The sequence below is a fragment of the Dunckerocampus dactyliophorus genome, chromosome 12 (assembly GCF_027744805.1).
Source record: "Dunckerocampus dactyliophorus isolate RoL2022-P2 chromosome 12, RoL_Ddac_1.1, whole genome shotgun sequence".
NCBI lineage: Eukaryota > Metazoa > Chordata > Actinopteri > Syngnathiformes > Syngnathidae > Dunckerocampus > Dunckerocampus dactyliophorus.
Genome location: NC_072830.1, coordinates 16,402,620 through 16,428,679, shown reverse-complemented (window position 1 = coordinate 16,428,679; position 26,060 = coordinate 16,402,620). Strand labels below are relative to the sequence as shown.

The following is a 26,060-nucleotide window of genomic DNA, read 5'->3' as shown; positions in this document are numbered from 1 at the left end:
GGTTCTAAAAATGTCCCGTTTTTATGTGTAATGTCAACGATGTCAAAACCACTAGAACAGGGGCCACCAACGTGGTGCCCGCGGGCACCAGGTAGCCCCCCACGACCACATGAGGTGCCCGCAAGCCTGCTTTTCATTCAGGTTTTTAGTTAATAATGAAAGGACAATAGAAAGAAATGCATTCTGAAATACAAAATGTGAGTTGTGGACACCAGCATTTCTGGTAAAACAAGCATATTCGCTTTGTTTGGTTTTAAAATAAGTTCTGAAAATAAATGTTACAAAAATGAGTAGCTCTTGGCCATTTTCATTTTGTAAAAATAGCTCTCACAAGGAAAAACGTTGGTGACCCCTGCACTAGAATATATGCGACTAGAAATGTTTGTCTGAGTTGACTTAAAGGTACATTTGGTACCGGGGCCTTCAGTGGAGACTTTAAGTGAAGAGCTGTGGGATAAATAAAGTACAAATACAAAGTGGCCCAATCCACCGCTTTACACAACCACAATTACGTCAAAATAATACAGACCATATATAATAATGTGTGTCATTACAGAATTGGGTATGAATACCATTGCAGTCGTCCCTTGCCACTTTCGGATTTCGTGGCTTCACTCTATAACAGTTTTTTTTTTTAAATTAATAATTCATGTTGTTTTGTGGTTGGATATGGCCTATTATTTTTCAAAAATATACATATTTAAGCAAATGTTACATATTTAATGCCTACATTAAAGAATTCCAAGCATAAAAATGGCTAAATCACCTAAAATACAACAAGGCATTCAAAAGAAACATTCAAAGACCTTGCTAATATGTAGTATTCTACACTGGTCACCAGGTGTCAGTAGTGTTTACTGTATGTTTGGTGAGAGACACAAGCGCCAGACTTAATCACCTGAACAACAGGCTTTTATTGCAGGTGTGAATTATCTCACAGCAGGCACAATAATCCCGAATAAAAACACAGGCTACTATTCCAGCCGTAACACATGCCAAGCTGAGAGTTAACTCTAAACCCCCAACATCACTTCCAGTCCGCAGGGAACACATTTATGGCAACAAACGGGCATGAGTCTTATTTATGTCTTACATGGCTTATCTACTCTTATTATGTCTACTATATTGGGTAATACGAGTGTAAAGGTGGCCGTAGAGGTGTTGTTTCATGTCTGGAGGGCGCTAATAATGGTACAAAAAGAATGTATTTAAAGAGTTGTAAACAGGTTTTCTATGCTCTAACTATGAAAATATTCCATTTATAAATAAGGAATTCTACTTTGTGGAAATTCACTTATCATGGTCAGGTCTGGAACCAATTAGCACCATAAACGAGGGATTACTGTATTACTAAAGCAACAAACCCCTTATCTTTGAATACATAGTTTCTAAACTAAACCAAACCTCTACACTACCACATCATCAGGAGTAATTCAGAATCGATATTTATCTAGTAACATGACAAAAACATAGAAAATGTATTGAAACACCTCACACTCACTCGCAAGCACAGGTTTGGAAGACTTCCAGTGGAAGTGGCGAGCAAACCCTTTCTTAGGCTGACTTACAGTAAGTTTGGTCACTCTTTCTCATTCAATAGCATGAGGAAGTGTATCCAAACTTTTGACTGGTAGTATATAAACTCACTTGTTTCTTCATATAACTCACACAGCATGATGAACAACATTGTGTCTGTCTCCTTTCTTGGTGTCAAAGCAGGGTCAATTAAGCACTGAGCTGTTTATGTGATGATGCGTTCAAGCACACTGGTAACTTCGAGTGTTAGACATCAACCAATCAGAGGATGGGAAAATGCTGTCGTTATTGTACGCCTGCTAGTTGGCCTGTGAGGCAAATCTGAAATCCGACTGAAAGAAACAGCCCAATTGCTAATCGTGTGTATGTGACATGGGCCAGCACTGCAGAGTCTGAAGGCCTTCGGCAGATCATATTGACATGGCAACACACTGATTGGAGAATAAAGCCTGAACATACACATCCACTTACTTAAAGCACTGAATCCAAGATACACCCTATGAAATGAAGATAATAGATAATACAATTTCATGGAACAAATACTACAATTTAACTTGTAAATGTAGGTCAGTGCTTCTGATGGTGTTTAGGCCAGCAGAGAAGGCTTTGCAGGCTCTGACGGGACACCGCTGCTAAAAAAAAAAAAAAAAAAACACCTAAAAATACTTAAAAGTAAATGACTTACAGTAATAATAGTAAACTGCAAGTCAATGCAAAATAAAACAAAATCTGGATAAAGGTGCAGAGACAGTATAGAAGCACAGCTAAAAGGGCAAATTTAATTGTTTTAATCCACATTTCAAAAGGCTCACTGCTCGTTGAACCCGTTTCTGTGTCAGGCTTTTACAACATGCAATGGTGTTTTGAATTAGGGATCTTGGTCTAAATCCATACACATATTTCCCAAGGGTGGCCAGATTTATTGCTTTCGGGTTCAAGACAACAGAATGTGCCTTCAAGTAACACCGAGGGCATGGCTTGCAGATCAATGCATTTTTGTTTATTTGTGCAACAAAAGTGATTAAAAATGGCATTTGAAACGTGATCTACTGTGTGTATTGTAATAGGCACCTTTCATTTTGTAGATGGTATCCTCTCGGCGCATTGTAGCAGTACTCATCGGGGACCAGTAAAGCTATAGCAGTCCCTGACCCTTTTCCTGGGGATGCCACACAAAGAAGAACTAGATTCCTCCTAGATGGGTGTGTCCTTCTCATGGACTGTTCAGAACAGTGACAAGATATTCCTTTGACGTTGTTTTTTTTTTTAGTTTGCAGCCCGAGGCCATAACAAAAGGGGGCTCCATTACGACACTCTGATGAGCGCTAACCACACTTTTATCACATCAAAAGATCTGCGAGGAAGAATAGTTGTTCTTCTGTGGAAAGGAAAACTTTGTTTGTGTGTGTACTGTATGTTACTGGTTCCTATGCAACACTCGCGACGCCCATATGCACTGCACACACGCAAAGGAATAACGGAGATTCTATATTTAGCATGCAATAATAACGTTCATAAACAACTGCAGTGCATATGTTTACACATTGTGGATAATGAACAATACCCGTCAAAAGTTTGGAGACACTTTGTCATTCATTTGCATGAGAAAGTGTCTCCAAACTTTTGAATGGTACTGACAATTGCATCTATATTTTTTCCAATACATTACCCGTGACATGTGTGCAGAACCTTGAATTTGCTTATTGGAAACAACACTTGTGGTGAGCAAAAACAGCTCTGAGTGCAGCTCTCCACTGCTGCAAACTGCAACCACAATAATACACATATTTACAATGGCGCTTATTGATACAGTATTGGATCTCACTAGATAGCACAGGTGCACATAATGTTGGCTGGCAATGAAGTGCGCTGAAAAGTATTAGAATTTCAAAGTATAAAATGTACGAACAAAACAGTGACGTTAAAGTTACAGCTCATGTTGCGCTATTGTCCAACGGATTCCCTCACACGCCCTGTAGGCGACAGTATAAATGGAGTCTTCTGGTGGTGGACCGTTGGGAGAGCATGATGATGATTTACAGGTGAGACCCCTGTTCTTTTTTTTTTTTTTTTTTAAGAATAAAATAACTGGTTTTATGCTTTAAAATAATTTTCTAGCAATAATATATCATGATTTCTTATTTTTATATTTATTCTATTTTTTAGTGATTAATTTTATCACTTTGTACACGGGCGATAATGGGCTAAATTTGGGAGGAATGTTTGTTTTTATTATTTTTTTTAACATTGCAAGAGTTCCTATATTTCTCATTTCTCCTTACGTGTCTGTGTTTACTTACGTTCAACTTACAACTTTCTCCTTATGTATTTGTCCAGATCAACGGGACTGGCCCTCCTTGTGTGCCAGCTTGGACTTATTTTGAGGACCAAGGCTCAGATTCCAGCTCAGTGTGTTACCAGTGACACAAACAGACCACCTGGTATGTATACTTATTATATGGTCACACTTTTTTGCAGATTCTTGTGGAGGGGGGGTTACACTTTGTTGTGTTTGACCCAGAAAACTCAGACATAACGGTGGTCTGCGGTACCGAGCACATGGACCTGAGTATCTACCTTTGCCCCATCTACCAAGAGCTCTACAACGAGTCACTGATGGTGCTCAATAATGAGTTCACCAAAAACGAATGTTTTGGGGAGGCGGACTGGACCGTCGACCCCCCTGTCTTAAAATTCAGCTTCCCCATAAATGAAAGCTCCTTGACTTTGTGCGGGAATGACTTTAAGGTATGCATGGTCTTTGGAGCCACTTTGAAATAAACGACTGAGAAGTCTGATTGTAACGTAAACATGGCTTTCTACAGATTATCAACCAGGTTGGCAGCGGGGCGTTCGCCGACTTCTCCAACGTCCAGTTTGTCAACATCTCCGGCGACGTGACCTCCATCGACCCGTCAGCGGGTATGATCACCTACAGGCCGCAGCTCTTCTACAAGTTCTCCTGCCTTTACCCCATGCAGTATCTGCTGAACAACACTCAGCTGGGCGTGTGAGTGGGGGCAGCGCCCCGGCGCCGTGCCATGCCGTGTTTGTGGGACACATGAACCTCTGCCTCCATTTATTACAGGTCTGGTGTGAGTTTGGCCATAAAAGACAACAACGGCAGCTTCATCAGCACACTCAGCTTGCAGCTCTATGAAGTAAGACAATGTAGATTTTTCCACCTAGTGGTAATCCTGTTTAGGTTGATGGGGGAAGCGTCCTGTATGATGTATAAGATTCCGTATTTGCCACTAGATGCATTTCACAAAGAAACACTGTTAGTGCAAAATAAGACAAATACTGCAATATGCAATACAAGTTATAAACTATTTTTAAACATTTTGTCTCAACAAAAGTCATAAAAAAATACGCCAGCAACTAAAATAACATGATCTCCTACCATCGGCAAGTAAGACGAATCAATTCAGAAATAAGAATTCAATTAAATAATGAGGGCAACAATGCAATTTGGAAAGCTGCACATTTCTATGTGACACAAACACCCGTATGAGAACAGAGTAAAGTGCAAAGTATGAAACGCTGGACTAATACAGTCAGTGACATGATAAACTTATACTGTAAACACGTCTCCGGTCGCTGATTATTTTGCTGCATGAACGTGAGCTGCGTGTGAGTCCAAGTGATTCTTCCAGAGGTGTGATATTAAATTACAAGTATTAAAGGAAGATGCCTCACATGGCTTTGCAAACTTGGAAATAATTCCAGACAGCGGACATACCGAGCTAGCAAGCTTGTTGCTTGATATGAACAGATATCTCATTTTTACACCAATAATATAATTTGGTGACTAACACCCCTGTGGTGTATCCAGACACCCCTAGGTTGTTAAACAAGAAACAACAAAGGAGGAGCTATGGGTCTAATTTGAGGATAATGCTGATCAATAAAGCAGAATCATCAAACAAGCTGTCCAGTTGCTTTTGTGAACTGTGACCAGTTGTTTTTTTCACAGATGTTAAAAACTTAATAATTAATTATTGCCCTTGATTGGGCCTTCAAAAATATTTACCAAAAACTGGTCTTGAAAAAGAGGGTTTGTCTTATATTCCGGTCAATACAATGCAATAAAACTTCAGTTAGCGTCCGCCCCGGTTAGCGTGTTTTTCAGTTAACATCGGAAATTTACGCCAAAATTTTGCCTCAATTTCTGTACATTTTCCGGTTAAGGTACAATACGGCGCAGTGAAACACTGATTGAGCTTCCTTAGCTTCTAACAAAGAAGCGAGATTGCTAACATAATGGCAACCAGACCTGGAAGTCAGCTACGTAGCGCGTCTATGATGTCATCAGCGGTTGACTCTGAAAAATGTTAACACAAAACACGTTTTTATAGTTTTACATTATGAATGAAAGGGATAAATTAACATTTAAGAACAGTTTGACCTTCTCTGAAGACGTGATTATTGATGTGAGTGTTCCCAAAGACACGATGTGGTAGCGACACACAACACGGACATCATCTTCCTGTTATTTCTTAAATTCACTTCAATTCAAGAGTGTTTTTCACCTTCTTTATCAAACTGCTGGCACTTGAAACTTTCTGTGGCTCCATTTTGGGTTATTGAGGTGAGAAATCTATGTGGTTTCTCGCTAACACATCGTTTCTTTGGGAGCGGTCACGTCAAGAATCACATCTTCAATTAAGGCAAAAGTAACCTTAAATGTTCATTTATTCATTTCATTCATCATTTACATGTACCGGTATTTACGTGCATTTGGATTTGTTTTCTGTAGGTAAAACTATAATTGTAACACTATAAGAATATGCTGACCTTTTTAGCTTTCTTTTATATTATTTCTTGGGGCAAAAAATATTCAGTTAGCGTCCATTTGGTTTAGAGTCGGACTTTCTGGAACAAATGATGCTAACCAAGGTTCCACTGTATTTGTTTGACTATTGCTTTGAACACAACAGGGCGAGAGAAGTGAGTCTCAGGCATGAAACTTCACATTTCTGTTCCGGACAATTCAGCAAATTTTGTAGGTCGACGTCCCTGGAGAGAATAGAAGTGGTAGTTGTTGCCTAGACCTCCACCTCCCAGAGCTCCACCACTTTTTACCACTTTCATATTGAATAAGCTGCATTTGGTCTGATTGGTCAGGATGAGCTGTACCAGAATCCGCTTACAATCCCATCGACTGGTCTCCAGCTGAAGACCAAGATCTATGCTGCTGTCACAGCCACCAACCTAACAGACAGGTAACTGCATTTACTTTTAACATGTAACAGAAGAAAGACACTTGGTCTTTTCCAAAGGTTCAACGTGCTGCTGGATCGATGCTACGCCACCACCAGCCCGTATCCCAACTTCGACTCCTTCTATGACCTTTTTATCGGGTGAGTACACAATGCCTCCCACTTAACGTGACACTGCGCTCTCTTTCCCCGCGAGCGGACAACACCCACGCTTCTCTTTGTCCTCCTAAGATGCACACGTGACGCCCAAACCACGGTGGAGCTCAACGGCGAGTCCCAGGAGGCGCGCTTCTCCTTTGAGGCCTTCAGATTTGTGGAGCACAAAAATCTGACCGTGTCCACGTTCTACCTGCACTGTGTCACCAGGCTGTGTGAGGTGTCCACGTGCAGCGACCTACTGCCGGTAAGTTTACACTGGAGATGCTCAATATTGGCTTTCTTACCGATATCACCCGATATTGATATTGGCAGTAGCTCTTCTAATGATTTTCATGTAATGAACACTTTATGCTTTTTTTTGACTGTGATGCCACTGGATGCATTTCACACATAAACACTGTTTAAAATAAAACAAAATACGACAACCGCTGCAATATGCTATACAAATTTTACAACAAGTGCCACCTTTATTTGAAACATTTTGTCTCAACAAAATAGTCATGCATGTAACATGCATGTTAGGTTAATTGGCGACTCTAAATTGTCCATAGGTATGAATGTGAGTGTGAATGGTTGTTTGTCTATATGTGCCCTGCGATTGGCTGGCGACCAGTCCAGGGTGTACCCCGCCTCTCGCCCGAAGTCAGCTAGGGTAGGCTCCAGCATACCCGCAACCCTAATGAGGATAAGCCACATAGAAGACACATGGATGGATGGTTTACAAAACATAAAATATCAAAGTGGCCCCCGCATTTTTTGATACTTCTGTTATGTGTAGGAAGTATTGAAGGAAGACGCCTCATATGCAGTGTTTACGCAAATATAAGACCGTATTTTTTCCCCAAGAAAAAGTCAGAAAAATGTCTTATATTGAGATTTAGATTTACAATAAATTCCCCACATTTTCACATGCAAATGCATGCATATGACATCCTGTGTGTACCATGTAATTGTATTTCTGTCTGAAACACGCCATCTCAAAAACAAATGGCATATTCTGTATTCTATACACATGTTCTGTTAACGCTAGCATCATTGCTAACTGTTTACTTAGTGTATGATATTATAATACAGTCACATTTTATTAGCATTTTCATATCACGGACTTCATTTTATTGAAATGCAGCTCCACAATGATGTCGCTTCAATGCATCACACATGCAGACCTCTTTTAATTTCAGTGTGCCCTGTAACACAGTTTGACAGAGGAACGGCAGGTGTCTCATTCCTCACAGCTCTAAGCATTTCAATGACAAAATGAATTCCATTTTACAAGACAAAAGTGTTTCAGTTGGTTATGATTATATGGTGGATTGTTTGATTAAAGTTTTATAATTCACAACATTTTAAATTATGTTACTTTCACATTTTATAATTCCAAATTCCTCTCACGTGTATTGGCATTAATGCAATTTTGTAATCCAATTTACAATACAGAATAAATACATTGAAGGCTTCTTTTACGTGATGTCCCTGAACACATCTCAAGTGGCCAACATGGCTGTTGCTGCACAACATGCAGAGGCCCAGCTGTTAGCATTAGCAATGTAGCTTGAGTACAAAATGGTCACAATGCCATAAAATATTACCTTTGACAGAGGAATGACAGGTGACTGTTGACTTTGGTCACGGGATTATCATTGGGGGGTTTCTGCAGAAGAATGATATTAATTTCATACTTGTATTATTCAATTTGAACAGGATTGCGGAACTAAGAAAAGACGAAGAAGAGAGGCTGATGACGTGTTGGCTAACGCTACAGTCACCTCGCCAGCCATTGTGGTGGCCAAACAGGGCACAGGTGTGTCTTCTTTCTTTAATTGAATTGAAAATTGAAAAACAATTAACCTCTCACTCACAATTACGAGCATGCCTGAATGCCTCACAGTACAGAGCACACAGTCAGAGCAGAAAGAATGAAGGAGGGACAGAGCATGAAGTTCTTCATTGCTCTGTGTGAGTTACATGAATAAGTACGTTTGATGATTATGTTGTGCATTAAGAGTGCTTAATCTCGAAGATTTCATTTATATTGGTGTTCAATCCCCGCACTGTGAAAACCTGCCAATGTATGTGCGTGTCGGGATGAGAGTGTGGGGATTCCCCCGAAAATGAGGTTTTATCGCTGGTTGAATGGATCTTTGCACTTTGGATACTGCTTTATCATGCTTGTTAAACTTTCCCTTTCAATTTGGTAAAGAATTCATTTATTTATTCATTATTATTTTTACTTTTCAGGAGATTTTCAAACCAATGCAGCTCCTTTTGGTAAGAATGTAAATGTGCCGATTGCTGTCTATTTGAAAGAAAAATCATTCAATATTTGACTATTTGTGCATCTTTCAGAGTCGTCAGAGAGCAGCTACAGCGACCCCGTGGTGGCGGTCATTGTCTGCATCGTCATCCTGGCTGTCCTCTTCACCGCAACGGCTGCTTACTTTGTGTATTACATCAAGCAAAGATGAACAATCATGTCCTAAGCAACATCCACACTATCGATAAAGCATGGCTACCAGTACTTCAGTTGTTCTGTAGGCCCTATACAGGTAGATGTAAGTTATTTGAATTTGAACATGGTGACAAGGGCTCAGAATCTGTGCAATAATAAAATGTAGTAATACATTGCCCATTATGAAAATGATTGTTTATTGTGCAGTTGTGGTCCATGAGTCTATCTCTCAGATAAATGTAAAATACATGGATTTTATTGGACAAAACAGCCAAAGGAGGCTCACGGTACTGTAGCTACACTACATTTCTTTAATAGTTACAATTAAGTGCAACAGTTCATCATACAGCAGACATGCAGTCACATTCAACCAGTAAATAACAATACTGCCACTTAGGTTTTCACATGTCAATATAACATTTTCAGCAGTGTAATTCATGATACATGCAATACATAGTTGTTACGATCAAGATTTTAAAGCTACAATGTTAGCATAAGAGCTTGTAAAAGATATGGATGTTAAGATGGCATGGAGAGTACAAAGAGTTAGGATGTTGATGACTTTTTTTGTATTGCGTGTTTCATGTGTAATGTATAAATCCTCTAAATGTATAAAAAAAAATCCTCTAAGTATATTTTTTTGTATTTCATTCTTGTAAACCTGTTTTTCAATTCCTCTTAGGAGCGAATTATTTTGTTCATGTTTTAAATTCCTCTCAAGAGCATAACTTTCTAAAAATGATTTTTTTCTTTATTTAAAGAAATACTCTAATTTTGTTCATCTTTGTAACTTTTATTTGTAATTCCTTTCAGTAATTAAATACTTTTATAAAATAATGCATAACAGAATTAATTCATTTTAAATTTGATCATTTTTATTTTTTTATATTTATCTAAATAACAGCATAACTGTTCGTTATATCTTTCTAAGTTGGCTTGATTTCTCAAAGTAAGTTTTCTTTTTTTGTAATTCTTTCAGGTATAACTTTGGAATCTACGTATAGGACATATAAAAAATTCTGTACTCCATAAATTAAGCAATACAATTTTTTGACCCTCTAAAGCAGGGGTCCCCAACCACCTGGCAGGGGCCCAGTAACGGTCCGTGGGCGGGGCCGAACTGGGCCGAGGAAACCTTTCAGGCGCAATGATGAAAAAAATACCTTTGTAAAAAAACTAAATACAATTTTAAGTCAATGCATATCAATTTTGGAAATATGGGCCATTATTTTATTTAAAAAATAATATAGTTTGAAAATTTTACATGTTTATGTTGTTTGTTGTGAGTGTCCCACTTTGTTTAACAGTCCTTGAATGCACCATTGTACTTGCGTTAGCCTTCTCCCACTCTGCACAGATTGTCAACTATACTGTATTTTTATCGGGCTCCCAAATGCTGATACTCTGTGGGAATGCATAAAGGGAAAGTTTGATGACGTTATTTAGTGCTAATGTGTATATTTGTTGTGTGCACAGCCTCAAGTTAATTCATGCTAGCACACTGCCTGTTAGCACACACATCAAGCAGCGGCGCTATAATCTTCTCTCTGAAAAACAAAATAATATATTAATTGTATGCATGTTAAAAAGCATGTTAAAAATGCTTGTAATAAAGAGAATAGTGTGTGTATGTTGTTGCCATGGGAACCCTGGATCTTCTACATGTTTTTCTCTTAATACTTTTTAAATTGTCCATTTGGATTTACTGCACCATGGTGACTTACAGTAGGTGACACTGAACACCAGTAGAGGGAGCGCGAGAGCAACAAACCCCACTTGTTCAGTTAAAAGGACAGCTGTGGTGTTAAATGAAAGAGTACAAGATTGTATATTGCAGAAATGGGGAAAAAAATAACATACCATTGAAACAACTATATGGTGAAGGCATTTTCGAAAGGGCCATTAGTTGGTTGTTCATGTAGCAGTCGTTGTGCAGACCGATGGTCACTGTATATGTGTTTTTGTGGTTCAGATAAAGTATTCATATCACGTCATGCTTATTATAATATTTCTGCTCTTGTTGTTAAGGCAGTATGATAACAGTCATGTACTTTTACTTATCTGAAGGCAGTTTTGGCAGAGGTCAGCATTCTTAGAGGCAGCACGTCCTCCGCCCATTCACTGGGAGATGCCGCCATGCGCTCCCACAGCGCCACCTCCGAGGGAGTAGAGTCCATCCAGTCCACGGCCGACCCGTAACTCTGACCTAAAGACAGACAAAGTTCTGGTGACCTTTGCCCTTTAGAGCCTGGCGTAGCTGGTTCTTACAGGACTTGAAATGCAATCTATTTCCTCCACCAGCAGGAGGCGGTGTTTTTATGTACTGTATGTTTGCAACTGAGCATAAATACACCTCAAATGTTTAAAACCAAATACAGTACATCCCCGCACATTTGCGACACTGCAGTACGGCCTATTTTTAGTCAAAACATATGCATATTAAAGCATATGTTATGTATTTCATGCCTAAATTAATTATATTCAAGCATAAAAATTGCTAAATGAACTAAAATACAAATACAAGTAATTAAGAAGCTGCATTCAAATTCTGAATATAGAAGTAGTATTCTACATTGGTCACTAGGTGTCAGTAATTGTTCGGTGAGACAAGCAGACTTGACCGCCGGAACAAGAGGCTTCTATTGCAGGTTTAAATGATCTCACAACAGGCACAATAATAATAATAACACAATACAGTTGTCCCGGTTAACTGGTTCTAGACCCGACTCTGATAAGTGAATTTCCACAAAGTAGGATTCAATAATCACAAACATAATATTTTCATAGTTAGAGTATACAAAACCTGTTTATGACTTTCTAAACACGGGTTTGAACATTATTAAAGCCCTGTAGACATGAAATAACACCCTAATAGTCACTTTTACTCCTATTATTCTTTGTTTACATCACATTACACAGGCTACGGGATCATTGCAGGGACACAACAGACGGCCCCTGCTAGCATAGCAAGCTAGCAAGCTAACTAGTTAGCCTCTCCAATTCACTTTTTCTAAACTTATTTAAGTGTTTCAAACGGAGCAGGGAAGAAGGACAAAGAAGCGAAAAACAAACCACTTCCACACAGAATGAGAGGAGAACCTTTTTTTCCATTCGATCTCAGCCATGGCATGTCGGCTCGGCTCTGCTGGTTCAGTAGCCAGTCTCCATGCAGTGTGAAAGGTAATCTAATGTCAAAAACCGTAATATAGTGAGGGATGACTGTAAACATAATAATAATAACAACACGGCATACTGTTATGGCCGCAATCCAGCTAAAACTCAACTCTAAATCCTCAAGGTCACTTCCTGTCCACACGTCTGCAAGACATTTATTGTAACACACACAAGCATGGGTCTTATTTACGTCTTAAATGTCTTATTTTCTCTTATTATGTCTATTATATTGGGTAATACCAGTGTTAAGGTAATTATAGGGGTGTTACCTCATGTCTAGAGGGCTATAATAATGTTAAAAAAAACATATTGAGATGGCCGAAAACTCGTTTTCTGGGCCATAACAACAAAAGTATCCCACTTATAAAGAAGAGATCCTTCTTGGCGGAAATTCACTTATCACGGTCGGGTCTAGAACCATTTAACTACTATAAACGAGGGATTGCTGAATATAACTTCTGCACCGTGACGCCAATTCCATGTGTTCATGGATCACCTTACATTATTACTGTATTCATTTGAGGTGAGTATCTGCACATTTTATAATTTAACCCCAAAGTAAATGTAAAGCTGTCCTTGAACTATTTGGAGTACAGGCTCTTGCATTTTGCTCTCACACGCTGATTTTTATCAGTGACATTGAAGAAGATTAGTTTGAATACACTGAAAAACTTATTTTTTAGGTTTGCCTACATATATTTTTTAAATGTGCCTTCAAAATAACTACTTTGACGGTATGAACCGTAAAACGCCATGAGACCATAACTCGAATCCTTACCTAAACGGTATCTCAATAGTACAGTACAGTACCTGTCCCAGCACCGAGCCTCAGGCCCCCCAGCAGGTTGCTGGTGAGCCTGTCTCGGTCCCAGACGGTGAGCTCCACACAAGCCTCCACCAGATCCATCTCTCTGATGCCATCATACACCATGGTGTGGTTAAACACGGGCTCCGTCGTTCTCTTCAGCACGCGCGTCTTTTGCCGACTCTTTTTGCTTGTGTCCGGCAGTACGAAACTTGAAGTCACACAAGAAACATCTTTAGTCAGTATATACAGTAAGTCAACAATCCGCTGTAAATTATGTCACTCCTGTTGTGCGTACCACTTGACATATGGGTCGATGGTGGTCCTGATTAAAGGCAGGTTCTTGCATTCTTTTACCCAAATGTGAATCTCTCCTGCAGTCGGACGATCTTTCGCTAACCCTTTAAAGGAGACAAAGAATTTTGAAATTAAAAAAAAACTTTGCTAAAGTGTTTTTAAGCATTTTGTGTGTGAAAGAGAATGAAGACCTTCACTCAAGTTGACCTTTGGCAGGAAACGTACGGCAAGTCTCATCTCTCCTCGACCACTTGACGGCGCCAGAGAGGGTGATGTCTAAAAGAAGAATCAATTAGACACAACTTGCTCAATTACACTAAAATGTAACACCATACTACCTTTATTTGCAGTACAAGAAATGTTTTAACACCTTTAACTGCCATGTGAGTGTAAAACTGAGGTCCACACTGCATATTCAGATATAAAAACTATAATAAAAAAAAAGTACACAAAAAAAATGCATATTTTGATTTTTTTGATTTTTTCAACAGAAACAGAAATAGAACATATTTCAAAGTAGGAACACAGTACACACGTCTTGGCTGTCCTGGCTGCTCAGTACAATACTGTATGTGGAGAAGAGGAACCAAAGTCAGCCTCTTAATCCACACACACCTTGAGATTTCCTTCTCTCACAAGTGATTATAGCTACCGTAATAGTAAGACATCATTTATTGTTTTAAGGTTTTGATATACAGTCAACCCTCGTTTATTGCAGTTAATTGGTTCCAGACCCGACCGCGATAAGGGAATTTCCGCCAAGTAGGATTCAGTATTAATAAATAGCATCTTTCGTAGTTATGGCATAGAAAACCTGTTTACGACCTTCTAAATACATTATATAACATTATTAGAGCCCTCTAGACATGAAATAACACCCTTTACATTTGTATTACCCAATATAGTAGTTATAATCAGAGAAAATAAGACATAGACATAAATAAGGTAACATAGACTCACACATTAGCAGTTCCTTGTTGGGGTTTTTTCTGGACGGCATACTTCTTGCGGTGGCTATTGTCTCATCACTGTATTGTAATGGCATCTTTAAATGGCTTTATACACGTATTAGCCGATATACTAGACATAATAAGAGTAAATATGCTATTTAAGACAGAAATAAAACTCCTGCTCGAGCAGTGTCACAGTAAATGTGTTCGTTAGGGAACCTGAGTGGCGGCCAGACATACAGTATGTGTGGAGGACAGGAAGTTACGTCAGAGGTTCACAGCTGAGTTTTAGCTTGTCAAGGGATATGGACACAACAGTATCCCGTATTAATATTAGGATTATTATGTTATTATTATTGTGCCTGTTGTGAGATCATTTACACCTGCAATAATGCCTGTTCTGATTATCATGTCTAGTGTGTGTCTCACTGAACAATTACTGACACCTAGTGGCCAATATAGAACACTACTTTCACAATTAGAACGCTTCTTCTACCTCGTATTTCTATTTTAGTTCTTTTAGTTAGTTCATTGAGCCATTTTTATGCTTAAAAATGCTTACCCAAGAATAACTACTATTTGGTTTTTACTAATAACAGTCTGCATTCAACCACAAAACAGCGATCATTTATGAATTAATTAATTTTTGGAAAACTCCGATAGAGTGAGGGCGCAATGTTTGATCTGCGATCTAGCGGGGGACGACTGTACCGCAGTTAAACTTCTTTTTACACTTGCTCGACAGTTAAGAGCAAGCATGGCGCATGAAGTCGATTGGTTCCGTCAATCTTCTCTCGGCACTCTTTGATATGCTCTGCGTCCATCATGCATCATCAAGGGTTTGGTGTTATTTTACAGTGGTTAACTTATTTTTACACTTTTATTTTTACACCTGCTTGTGAGGTCAATAAATGGCAGATAAGTGCATGAATTGAAATCTTTTCTATGGGAAAACTTCCATATTCTAAGATTGTGCTCAACTGTATCTGATAAGCAGCAATGGTGCATAATTTGACTGTATTTGTGTGTGTGTGTGTCCTACCCTGGATTTCAGGGCTAAGTCGTTCATCTGGGTGTGGTCACAGTTCCATTTGGAAAGGTCTACGTCCACCTCACCCAAGAAGCTGTTCCTACCAAATGTGTCGTTATGCCAAACGGAGAGAACAAGCATCTGCGTCCTGAGATAGTCCATGTCAACTCGATACTGGAGACACACAGAGACATATTAATCAACAGTAACGTGTGGGAAAGTGTGTGTGTGTGTGTGTGTAGCCTTCGCACTTCTGATGTAACATCTGTGTACACTTACCCTGAGGATCTCATTAAAAGTCGGATTAAGTGTCTTCTTCTTCACAGACGTTTTCCTCTTTCCTAGGCGAACTTTGTCAGGGACAAGGTAGCTTTTGACATAGCTAGAAAAATGAGCCAAACTCAATTAGTTATGAGCTAAAGTTCTTCAGCACATGATAAACAATATTTTATATCATTTAACATTTTATACGCATTGTTTTGTTGTTGATTTTCTTTTTTATATTTAATTAAAATTTGTATCATTTATTTTAGACTACTACAATTTCTTATCCATCATCACTGTATTTGTATTACAAGCCAGTGTACAACTAACATGATTGTTATTTAAGGTATCAGTTTTTGCTTCAAACATCATTTGAAACCTATTATTCCAAGTACCATCCAGGCCCGACTGACTCCACCTAGCTTCTGAGAACAGACAAGATCAGGCATTCCGAGAACTGTACGGCTGTAATCCACATTTTTAAATCTATTTAACTGAATGCATTCATTAGGAAATGGGTTGGTAATATGTCGCATTATAATAAGAGATATACACATTGTAAGTTACCACATTATTAGGGTAAAATGTTGATCATTTCCCTGTCACAATGCAATGTAATGATCTAAGTAGTGTTTTTTGTTTTATTTAGCAATAGTTTAATTCAATTTTGCAACCTGGGCTCCGCAGACAATTTAATTTGACTTTATTGAGTGGGCTAAAGCCCCACAGAATGCACGGTAAAGTGATTAGGACTGGAATGTTCACGTCTTATCAGTGCACAGAAGAACGACATTTCATACTACTTAGGTATTGCAAAAAACATGTTGTAAAGATATGTTTTGGGGTAAATGAAAGGATTATTATTGTTACATAGATTGTAGTTAGCCATGCAAAATGACAGGATGGTCACTTCTGTTAATATACCTCTAAATCACAGTGCAACCTTGAAACTGTAATTTCATTTAACAGTACAGTAATCCCTCGTTTACCACGGTTAATTGGTTCCAGACACGACTGCGATAAGTGAATTTCCGCAAAGTGGAATTCCTTATTTACTGTATCCATCTAACATACTCGTAGTCAGAACATAGAAAACCTGTTAATGACCTTGTAAATATGGGTTTTAACATTATTAGATAACACCTTATAGTCACCTTTGCACTTGTATAACCCAGTATTAGCCATAATACAGACCCACACATGTAAGCATTGGGAGAGTTTCTTGTTGTTCTTTTTTTAGCATCCTGTTCTTCCTGCGTGGCTGTTCTCATCAATGTAACATTACTGACACCTAGTGACCAGTGTAGAATACTATATATCATCACAACGTGAATGTCTTTTGAATGCCTTATATTTGTATTTTACTTCATTTAGCCATTTGTATGCTTCGAAAATGCTTAATTTAGGTAAAAAAATATCACGGTTTTACAAAAATGTATTCATTAATTCATGATCACTGTTTAGTGGTTGACAGTGTATATATTCTTGACCTAAATTAAGCATTTACAAGCCTAAAATTGGCTACATGAATGAAAATACAAATATAAAGCTTTCAGAAGACATGATATGTGGTGTAATAGAGTATCTGTGACTTGCTGTGTGCGTCTTCTGGGAAGTGACTTGTGGGATGTCAGCTAGCCAGAGTTGACTGTATTTAGTGATAGCATGGTTAGCAGTGTGTAGAGTGCAAGTGACCACGATAAACGGGGATTACTGTTTTATGAAAAACTGTGATAGAGTGAAACGGCGGAATTCAAAGTGCGAAGTTGCAAGGGACTGTAATGCAACACAACAGTTAACCGATCTAATAAAACAAATTACACTTCCAATTACTTACATACAGTAAATGTTGTGCAAAATCAATTCCAGTACTCACGGGTCCGAGTTCCCCCTCTTGGGGTTGACAGAGGCCAAGTCTCGGCACTCGGCCACAAAGATGTGGAACTCCCTGAGCTTTTTCACGTAGTTGATGGAGAACTGGATGTTCCCTTGAACCTCCACATTGCCAAAGTCACCACTGTCCATGGTCATCACACTTCCGCTCAACTGCCAGTGAAAAGGAACGCGGTTGCACTCGTGATGCTCATGATTATTATGTTTAATGACAATTATGTATCATTGGTAAGCAAGTGGTTAATAAGCAGAGTCTTCATGCAGCTGTGAGTTGACGTACAGACGAGACAGAGGCCATGTCAGAGAAGTCCATCATGTGTCTTCCTTGGAAGAAAACGTCCTCATAGATGTTGTTGTCATCCTACGACATACAGTAAACATGCAAGGGAGGGTGTGTGTGTGTGTGTGTGCAGGAATGAAGAGCATGCTGTGGCCTACAGTACAGAGTACCAAGACAGCTACATTTGTACCTCCTTCTGCAAGAATGATGGAACCGATTTGCTCATCTTCTTCAGGTTCTCCGCATCGGAGAACAAGGTTGAAGAAGGTAACGGCATGACCGCTAAAGCAGTGCAAAAGCACAAGGTGAAAAAATCTACAGTGGTGTGAAAAAGTGTTTTTGATTTCTAATTTTTTTGCATGTTTGTCACACTTAAAAGTTTCAGATCATCAAACAAATGTAAATATTAATCAATGACAACACAACTGAACACAAAATGCAGTTTTTAAATGAAACTTTTTTACTATTAAGGGAGAAAAAAAATCCAAACCTATATGGCCCTGTGTTGAAAAAGTGATTGCCCCCTAAAGCCCCTAACAACTGGTTGGGCCACCTTTAGCAGCAACAACTGCAATCAATCATTTGCAATAACAAGTCTCTTAAGGCGCTGGAATTTTGGTTTGAATTTGAATTTTGTTTTTTCTCCCTTAATAATAAAACGTTTTAATTAAAAACTGCATTTTGTGTTGAGTTTTGTTGTCATTCACTAATATTTAAATTTGTTTGATGATCTGAAACATTTAAGTGTGACAAACATGCAAAAAACATAAGAAATCAGGAAGGGGGCAAACACTTTTTCACACCACTGTATGCATTCACAATGACTTAGACGGAGATTGTTACCATTGCTGGTTCGTCTCATGTCAACGGTTGGATCTTGTCTTCTCTCTTGCCCTACCAGACAAGAGCCAAAAGGTCATCAAAAGTTATTTGAGGGGAAAAAAAACAATCGGAGATGATGCTCACTTGGGGACGAGGATGCGGTGAGGTCCTCCAAACTTTTATGTTTAGGTCGAGCTTCTGCTCGCCGTAACGCTTTCCTCACAGGATTTTGGTCGTCATCATAATTTTTACCTAACAATTGAGAGAAATACATAGACATAAAATTTGTTGCATACAGTACAACTATTGCATCAATTGTGATGTTTAAATGTGATTTTTTTTTTATGAGATGGGAGAATCTGTGAATGTTCTGAACTCCTTTTTCCATGCCAGTGTTATACAGTATTGAGCTGCCAAGAAGAGCTGTGCCATAGGGGAGGTCTGCGTGGATGGAGCTGCACTTCCCATTGTTGACATCATGCTGTGCTTCTTTAGACAGCAAACTAGTTGAGACAGAATCAACAGTGCCGCTGCTGGTTGCAGCTCAGGTTGGGGGGCATCGTTTACATATTGTCAGATACCGGTGCAAAATCAGTTCTGGTGCATAAACGGTGCCCGATTGCTCGGTAAAAAAACATGTTTTGTCCAAAAACAATGTGTTTTGTTTTTTTTTAATTTTGTGACATCTAAGTTGTATAGAAAATTATAAGTAATTAATAAATAATAGCAAAACCAGCAGCAATGCAGAACACAGGCAATGTGATTGTAATTTTACAGTACTTTACGTGCATGTTTCTCTGAGAGCCAGAGAAACGCGTTTGCAGTGTTGGAACTAGGCACCGCTGTTGGTTTGCTAAGGTCAGCAATAAAGTTTAAAAAGACTGCGAGACTCACTGTTTCTCTGTCGGAATTACTTACAGTACCTTACTTGCACAATATCACCTTCAAGCACTTGTTGCAGTTGGCCGAGTCTGCATTAACACCAAAATGAGGCACCGACAGCTACTTAGTTTATCTGTCCAGTTACAACCATTTATGTTGGCACCAGTGCCATTATGATAGCGAGTTTTGGAACGCATCCCCAGCTGCAGTCAAGTAGTGCACTTGCCTTAATTGCTTCAAGAAGTGATTTATCAACAATCAATTCCGCAACATTGCCAAAGAATGTGAAAGTAACAAATTGTTAGTATTACTGGTGTGGTGTCAGATGTTACAACTTTCCTGGCCCACAAACCAAACACGGGCAAAAGAAAAGTGTAGACAAAGACTAACCTCAGCAAATAAAGGTAACACAGACACGGATGCAATGTCAAGGATACAACCTCGTGTCTATAATACAAACACTAACCTGCTGTAGCAATGTCTTATTATAGTAGTTGTTATAATGGTCCATTCTCTGTATTGAGATGAATGGTGATGAGAAACAACAAATATCCTTGGTAAAAATTAGAGGCAAGTATAGTAATTGATTAGTTTGAATAATACATTGTTATGAATTCTGTCGATTGAAATTGACAGTTGATTCAGTCTCCAACCATGCAGACCATCACTATGGAAACGCCCTCGGGTAGCATTATTTTGACCAACATGACTTTGGCATGGAAACAGGAAGAAAAGGACATTCACAGAGATACTCTCCCATCACATTAAAAGTACAATTAAAAAAAATAGCTATTCTTTGTTAATTTTCCATGTAGTCATCTAGTCAAAAGCTCATCCCTAGTAAAAATGTTCTGTTCTTACCATTGGAAATATTCCTCGACTTGGACCAGGATTCAGACATGCTGCTTACAGAAGTCTCTGGATCAGCGTCTGTGCTGCTGTTATTTGCCCACAGGTGATGCGGACTCATCTTGGTACTCCTCTTGAAGCCTCTCTCCCCTGAGCCCACAGGAGTGCTGGTCCTCACAGGCCCACTGAAGGCCTCAGAAACCTCCTCCTTCGGGGTGGAGTGGGCGCTCGATTCATCTGCCATCCCCAAGTAGTGGCGGTAGTCTCGAGGAACATAGGCCCTGGCGAGGGGAGTCTCACTTCCCTCTGAGGCTTGCCTTTTGTTGTGATATCCACTCTGTTTCCTGCTGTGGGAGTGGACAGGGCTTACATCTATCTTCAGCTGACCATAACTTGGTTCTGAATCAATAAGTGTGAACATGCTGGTGGCTCGACGCATAGACCTGCCATGACTGCTGGAATGGCTGAAGCTGTCTTTGCGTTTCTTCGGAGAATGAGCCTCCTTTGTCTGAGATGTTAGTGGTTTTGCGGCTTTCTCCTCTCTTCCCACAATCTCTTTGGGTTCTTTTGATGCACTCAACTCAGCTACCTGAGGACTGGGAAGGTTGTTTGTGGCATCATTCATCTGTCTATTATGAGATGTTCTAGTAGGAGATAAGCAGCACGACTCTGGCTCGGAAATCTGTAACTCCTGAAGTGTATGCTGAATATTCAGTTGTTTTCTGGGGCTTTTGGGTTTGTCAACAGACTTAGAGGCAGGTGTAGCATCACCCCAGAACTCCAGTAAGCTGTTAAAGTGCTCTCGGCTTGTGCCAAGTGTCGGAGACGTTTTTTCTAACCTCAGATTTGAATGGTTTCTTTGACAGTCTTCTCCATCGCTGCCTGAATTGTTGCTAATGGCCCTCAAGTCGTACTCTGATTTGGAGAATCTTTTATTCAGCTTTGCAACCCAAGCTGCGTTGGGTCTACCGTCATGGACCACAGGCTTGGTTTTCTCCTGCTCCCAGAAGGATTTAAGCTGCTTGATCTTCTTTGTGGTGCTTTCTTGAGGAATGAGGACTGAGGATTGAGAACTGTCAGCTTGGTCATTTGTTTTGGGAGACATGCTTGATTGAGCACTTTGATCCTTACCGTGTCTCTCTGTCAAATCTTCACCTGAATGTCTCTGTGTTTTACTGAACGTCTCAACATTGTTCCCATGTGTCTTTAAGTGTGCAGGGTGGATGGTTCTTGACAACTTTTCAGAGAGTGGATCAACGAGTTGAGTGTGGGTCAACAATGACAGCTCTTCTTCTGTTGCCGGATCTCTGGACTGGTAACTGGTGTCCACTTGTGGGTATGTTTGGACAGAAATGAGCTCCTTTGACTCTGAGCTGGATCTCAGAGATGATTGTGATTGTGGCGCCAGTTGCTCGACACATAACATCTCTACGTCTGAACCCTTCCCTAATGTTAAGCTATCACTGTGTGTATCTAATTCAATCTCGTTCTGGTTGTCTCTTAAATATTTCAGCTCATCCTCTCCATTTTTGGCATAGGTTACCTTTCCAATGAAGATTCCCAATTCTTCTTTTTCTACTGTACCTCTCGGGATCATGGATGTAATAGTGTTTGGGTATCTGTTGCTGATTTTTTTGTGTGTTTGGCTTTCATTTTCATTTTTCACTATCCCATCTCCAGCATCCTTTGGCAGCAGATCCTCTTGTCCTTGCGTTGAAAGCATCTTCATCTTCGTCTCCTGAATACTTCCAACACCTCCTGCATCTTTCTTTATTAACTCAGTTACCAATGCATCCTTCTCATAGTGGCTTCCAGAGTGACTCTTTGAAGCCTCGGGCTCGTCTTTGGCATTCAGCCAGTTGCTACTATCGGTGCTACGGTTGAACCAGTCCAGCACTTTTGCAATGGAGTCCTCATCATTGCCGGTGGGACTGGAGGTCTGCGTGGTCAACTTGAAAGCATGTTTCTGATGTGATCTCTTTTGCACTTTCTGCTCAGACAACTCAGTGTAGTTGATATCGTATGATATTGGAGGATCGCCACCTAAAACGTTGTGGAGTGTCAGTACATACAGTAGTAAGTTTTCAATTGTCTTACCGATTCACCAAATTTTGATACATCTTGTCATGTGCTGACTTTGGGCGAGAGGCTCGATATATCATGTTCTTTGAATATTGAAGACAAATGATTGATTTTAATTTATTTAATGACCCTCCATGAGGTTCAGGCACGTAGAATCAAAGCTGAAAATAGCCACCAGGCGGCCTGGACTTTGCTGCAGTCAGCATGGAATCAGTTCTCTTTCTGTAGGTGTGAATGTGAGTGGGAATGGTTGTTTGTCTGTATGTGCCCTGTGAGTGACTGGTGACCAGTCCAGGGTCTACCCTGCCTCTCACCCAAAGCCAACTGGGATGGGCTCCAACTTCCCCAGAAAAAGATAAATGCTAGAAAATGGACGGCTACATGGAACCTGGGGTCCAAAACACCTGCAATTACAGGAACTTTTAACTTCTCTCTGGTGAACGTACCCACAATACTTGGAGGTAAACTCCACTCATGTTCCTCCAGTGCTGTGAACACACTGCCTCTAGTCTCTGGATGCAGGATGCTTCCTGTGGTTCCATCGGACTGATCTCTTTGGGTTAAATTGTTTTTGGTCATCTGTGCTTTTTCTGTGTTGAGTGACTCGCCGCCTCTTGGGAATGTTCTGAAAGGGTACATATTTTGTAAGGCTGTCCAAGCATATGTATGCTACCATAAGATCTAACCATCGGGCGATATCAACCCCTCAGAAGCCTGACAAAAATAATTGAAGGAAAAGGCTTTTCTGAGCTTTCTACTCACCTGTCAACATTTAGGGAAAATAGCTTTTTGTCTCCCTCCAGACTGGAATGAGACATAACCTGAGACACGTCACACAGGGGCTGCTGGGACATCCCGTCAGAATGGAACGGTAGGACAGACACCGTAGCTTCACTTTTTTGACCCCTCAGGTTGGACTGATTGGAGCTTCCGCTCGAGCCCTGCCAGAGGCTTTGCCTCGGGGCGGGGACGACCCCCACTGAGCCCACCTGAGGGTCCAGGGCTACGCCACTGCTGTCTGACTGGCTGGTGTTTTGCTTTGAGGTAAATGTCCTCTTTTTGGGCACTGGCTTGAACCCTGCAAAGGAGCCGTCTGACGTGGTGGAAGTCTCTGAGGTCTGACTGCTCCCACTTGGTTGTTGATACTTCAGGGAGGAGGCGGGCTCTGAGAGGTCAGTAAAACACCATATTGGTTAACTTATATTCCAGATCTATTCAACTGATGGCCCGCTGGCCAAGTCTGCCCTTTAAATGTAATTCAAAGCGGCCTGCAACATTACATCAAACTTTCAAGAGACATTCTTAAAAACAGTAGAAAACTCATATAGAAGATCTTTGACTTGCGTATTTTGCAGTATAAGTCTAAAACCCACAGAGTGATGCCATCATATAGAGGATCTTTGACGAGCAGTAGAGTGTTAATCTACTGGAAAAACCCAAGTCAAAGATCCTTTACTGTATAGTCAATATTACTTTTAACGGGATGGGAGAATCTCTCTCTGAATTGTCCTGAACTCCTGTTTCTGTGGCAATGTTGTTTTGGTCAAAATAATGCTGCCCAATGGAATTTCCATAGTGGAGGTCTGCATGGATGTCAGCTTCCCATAGTTCACATCATGTTTTTGTTGTTTTTCATCACCGTTTATCTCAATACACAGAATAGACTGGAATAACAGTCCAAATAGCAAAAAGACCACAAAATCAGATATTTCACTTATAACCGCAATGTACATCTACCAAGAAGGAAGATTATATTATATTGCTGAGACTTACCTGTCTCTGGCTCTTGACTCTTTGAGTGGATGTAAGCATCTTCAGTGGGCTCGACAACATTAAGGGACACTCTGTTGAAAGGGTTGTGTCTTGTCTTGGAGATGATCAAAGCAATAACTCAGAAATGATACCAAATCATACCAAACCAACAAAAACTTTTAAAATTGTATAACATGGATGCATACCATTCTTGGAGAGTGGACGGCTGATTTGAAGTCCTCTTTCTCTGCATTGCTGCTAGGAAATATAAGAAGATGTTTGGCATGAGAAAAGGTGGCTATGGAGTATTAATTATGTGGAAGTTTTGTGCAAATATGCAGTTTCTGGCATGTAAGTGATATACATAGGGTCAGGGGAGGCCATACAAGTAAAATAAAAATAAATTATGTTAATGATAGCATGGAATATTAATATTTGGCAATTGAAATGTAATATAAATGTATTTTCTGTATGATTCCAATCGTTTTTAAAACTTTCTTAAGTAAAAATCGCTGAATTTGCACATTTCCTGATCAAAAACAGGGCAGAAACCTAAGATGGGGCTCCTGCGAGTGTCTCCTTTTGGCTTAGTGCGCAAGCCCTGCCTACTGTCTGAGTGCACTCACTTAGTTGGATCAGCACTAGCTGGAGAGCAGCAAGTCAAACACATTAAATATAGTTTTATGCTCTGCTGAATGAATGAATGAATAAATTTGACTGCCAAAAGGGAGGATGTATCCAAGCTCACCAGAAAGTGATCAGACCTTTACAACAAAGTATCAGCTTTTCCTCGAGAAGGATATGGTGCATATATAAAAGCTAAGAACACAAATGTTTTTTGTTAATTAAAAAAAATAATAATAATAAATTGGACTAAGAAGTATACCCTATTTGAAAACAACATTTTTAACAAAAGTGAATTATTCTCTTCCTTTTCTTGTTATCCAAAGATAAAGCCTGCAAAACAGCCCACTTTGAGGCCTTCACATAATCACGTCAAATGCAATGTTGGAGAATATTTGCAGAAAAAAAAAAATCAAATATTGACTGTGTGTTGAAAGAGCCACTTTTGCCAGTTGCTTTAGACGACTAAAACATGTGTCAGACTCCCTTCCAACAAATTCCTTAACAAGTCAACAATATTTATTAAACTATACAATCACAAAAGAATCCACAAAACATTGCATGGAATTCTGTGTCCGGAATAGCCCCCGAGCCTGTCAGAATGGCCATGTCTCATTCAGAGCAATTACTCAGAGAGCTCTACCCAGTTAAAGGGATATTTCAGATTTTCTGACAGGAAGTTGTATGACATCCCCATCAGCAGTGGACTATATCAACAGTGGCTTACCCCCACATTTGGTCCCGTGAGTCCAGTTCTGGTCGGATTTCCGTGATGAGAAACATAGTTCTGCTTAGTTGGTGGGTCATTTAAGTAAAGAGTTTGGCTTCTCAAAACAATATGCGTTCAAAAGAGTAATACATTTGCATTATACAAATGCCACCTCAAAAAAATCAGACCTCACAAATTACTTGGCGTTATATTTGTCTCCCACTGTGTCCCTGCCGCCTCTCTGTTTGTGTGTATGTGATGAAGATACTCGCCGCGCCGCG

At 39.8% G+C, this 26,060-nt stretch overlaps 2 protein-coding genes across 9 annotated transcripts in view; one reads left to right on the top strand and one right to left on the bottom strand.

The window, feature by feature from the left end:
• The first annotated feature begins 3,395 nt into the window (after positions 1 to 3,395).
• Positions 3,396 to 9,990, top strand: si:dkey-4p15.5 (zona pellucida-like domain-containing protein 1). Its single transcript, XM_054794871.1, has 12 exons — positions 3,396 to 3,400; positions 3,516 to 3,578; positions 3,874 to 3,977; positions 4,058 to 4,284; positions 4,362 to 4,546; positions 4,625 to 4,697; positions 6,664 to 6,761; positions 6,819 to 6,899; positions 6,990 to 7,161; positions 8,619 to 8,718; positions 9,156 to 9,185; positions 9,264 to 9,990. The coding sequence occupies exons 1-12, from the start codon at positions 3,396 to 3,398 to the stop codon at positions 9,380 to 9,382; spliced, it is 1,257 nt and encodes a 418-aa protein (XP_054650846.1). The 3' UTR covers positions 9,383 to 9,990.
• sytl2b (synaptotagmin-like 2b) overlaps positions 9,550 to 26,060 on the bottom strand; it is a 31,497-nt gene continuing 14,986 nt past the window's right edge. For 3 of the 8 annotated variants that reach the window (XM_054793656.1, XM_054793655.1, XM_054793654.1), the window contains exons 6-21: positions 24,653 to 24,704; positions 24,468 to 24,561; positions 23,457 to 23,859; positions 23,141 to 23,319; positions 20,625 to 22,655; positions 19,026 to 19,133; positions 18,903 to 18,953; positions 18,250 to 18,374; positions 18,060 to 18,140; positions 17,763 to 17,932; positions 15,902 to 16,004; positions 15,635 to 15,796; positions 13,834 to 13,918; positions 13,644 to 13,746; positions 13,351 to 13,556; positions 9,550 to 11,572 (exon numbers count right to left, since the gene is read on the bottom strand). In XM_054793656.1, the coding sequence (XP_054649631.1) occupies positions 11,424 to 11,572; positions 13,351 to 13,556; positions 13,644 to 13,746; positions 13,834 to 13,918; positions 15,635 to 15,796; positions 15,902 to 16,004; positions 17,763 to 17,932; positions 18,060 to 18,140; positions 18,250 to 18,374; positions 18,903 to 18,953; positions 19,026 to 19,133; positions 20,625 to 22,655; positions 23,141 to 23,319; positions 23,457 to 23,859; positions 24,468 to 24,561; positions 24,653 to 24,704 (4,102 nt within the window). In that variant the 3' untranslated portion in view covers positions 9,550 to 11,423. The remainder of the gene's footprint in view (positions 11,573 to 13,350; positions 13,557 to 13,643; positions 13,747 to 13,833; positions 13,919 to 15,634; positions 15,797 to 15,901; positions 16,005 to 17,762; positions 17,933 to 18,059; positions 18,141 to 18,249; positions 18,375 to 18,902; positions 18,954 to 19,025; positions 19,134 to 20,624; positions 22,656 to 23,140; positions 23,320 to 23,456; positions 23,860 to 24,467; positions 24,562 to 24,652; positions 24,705 to 26,060) is intronic. The other 5 variants (XM_054793657.1, XM_054793659.1, XM_054793658.1 and 2 more) reach the window with 5 other exon arrangements.

Coding starts and splice junctions, on each gene's coding strand:
- si:dkey-4p15.5 (XM_054794871.1), top strand. Junction 4,547..4,624: donor AACAACACTCAGCTGGGCGT/GTGAGTGGGGGC, acceptor CATTTATTACAG/GTCTGGTGTGAGTTTGGCCA. Junction 7,162..8,618: donor CGTGCAGCGACCTACTGCCG/GTAAGTTTACAC, acceptor CAATTTGAACAG/GATTGCGGAACTAAGAAAAG.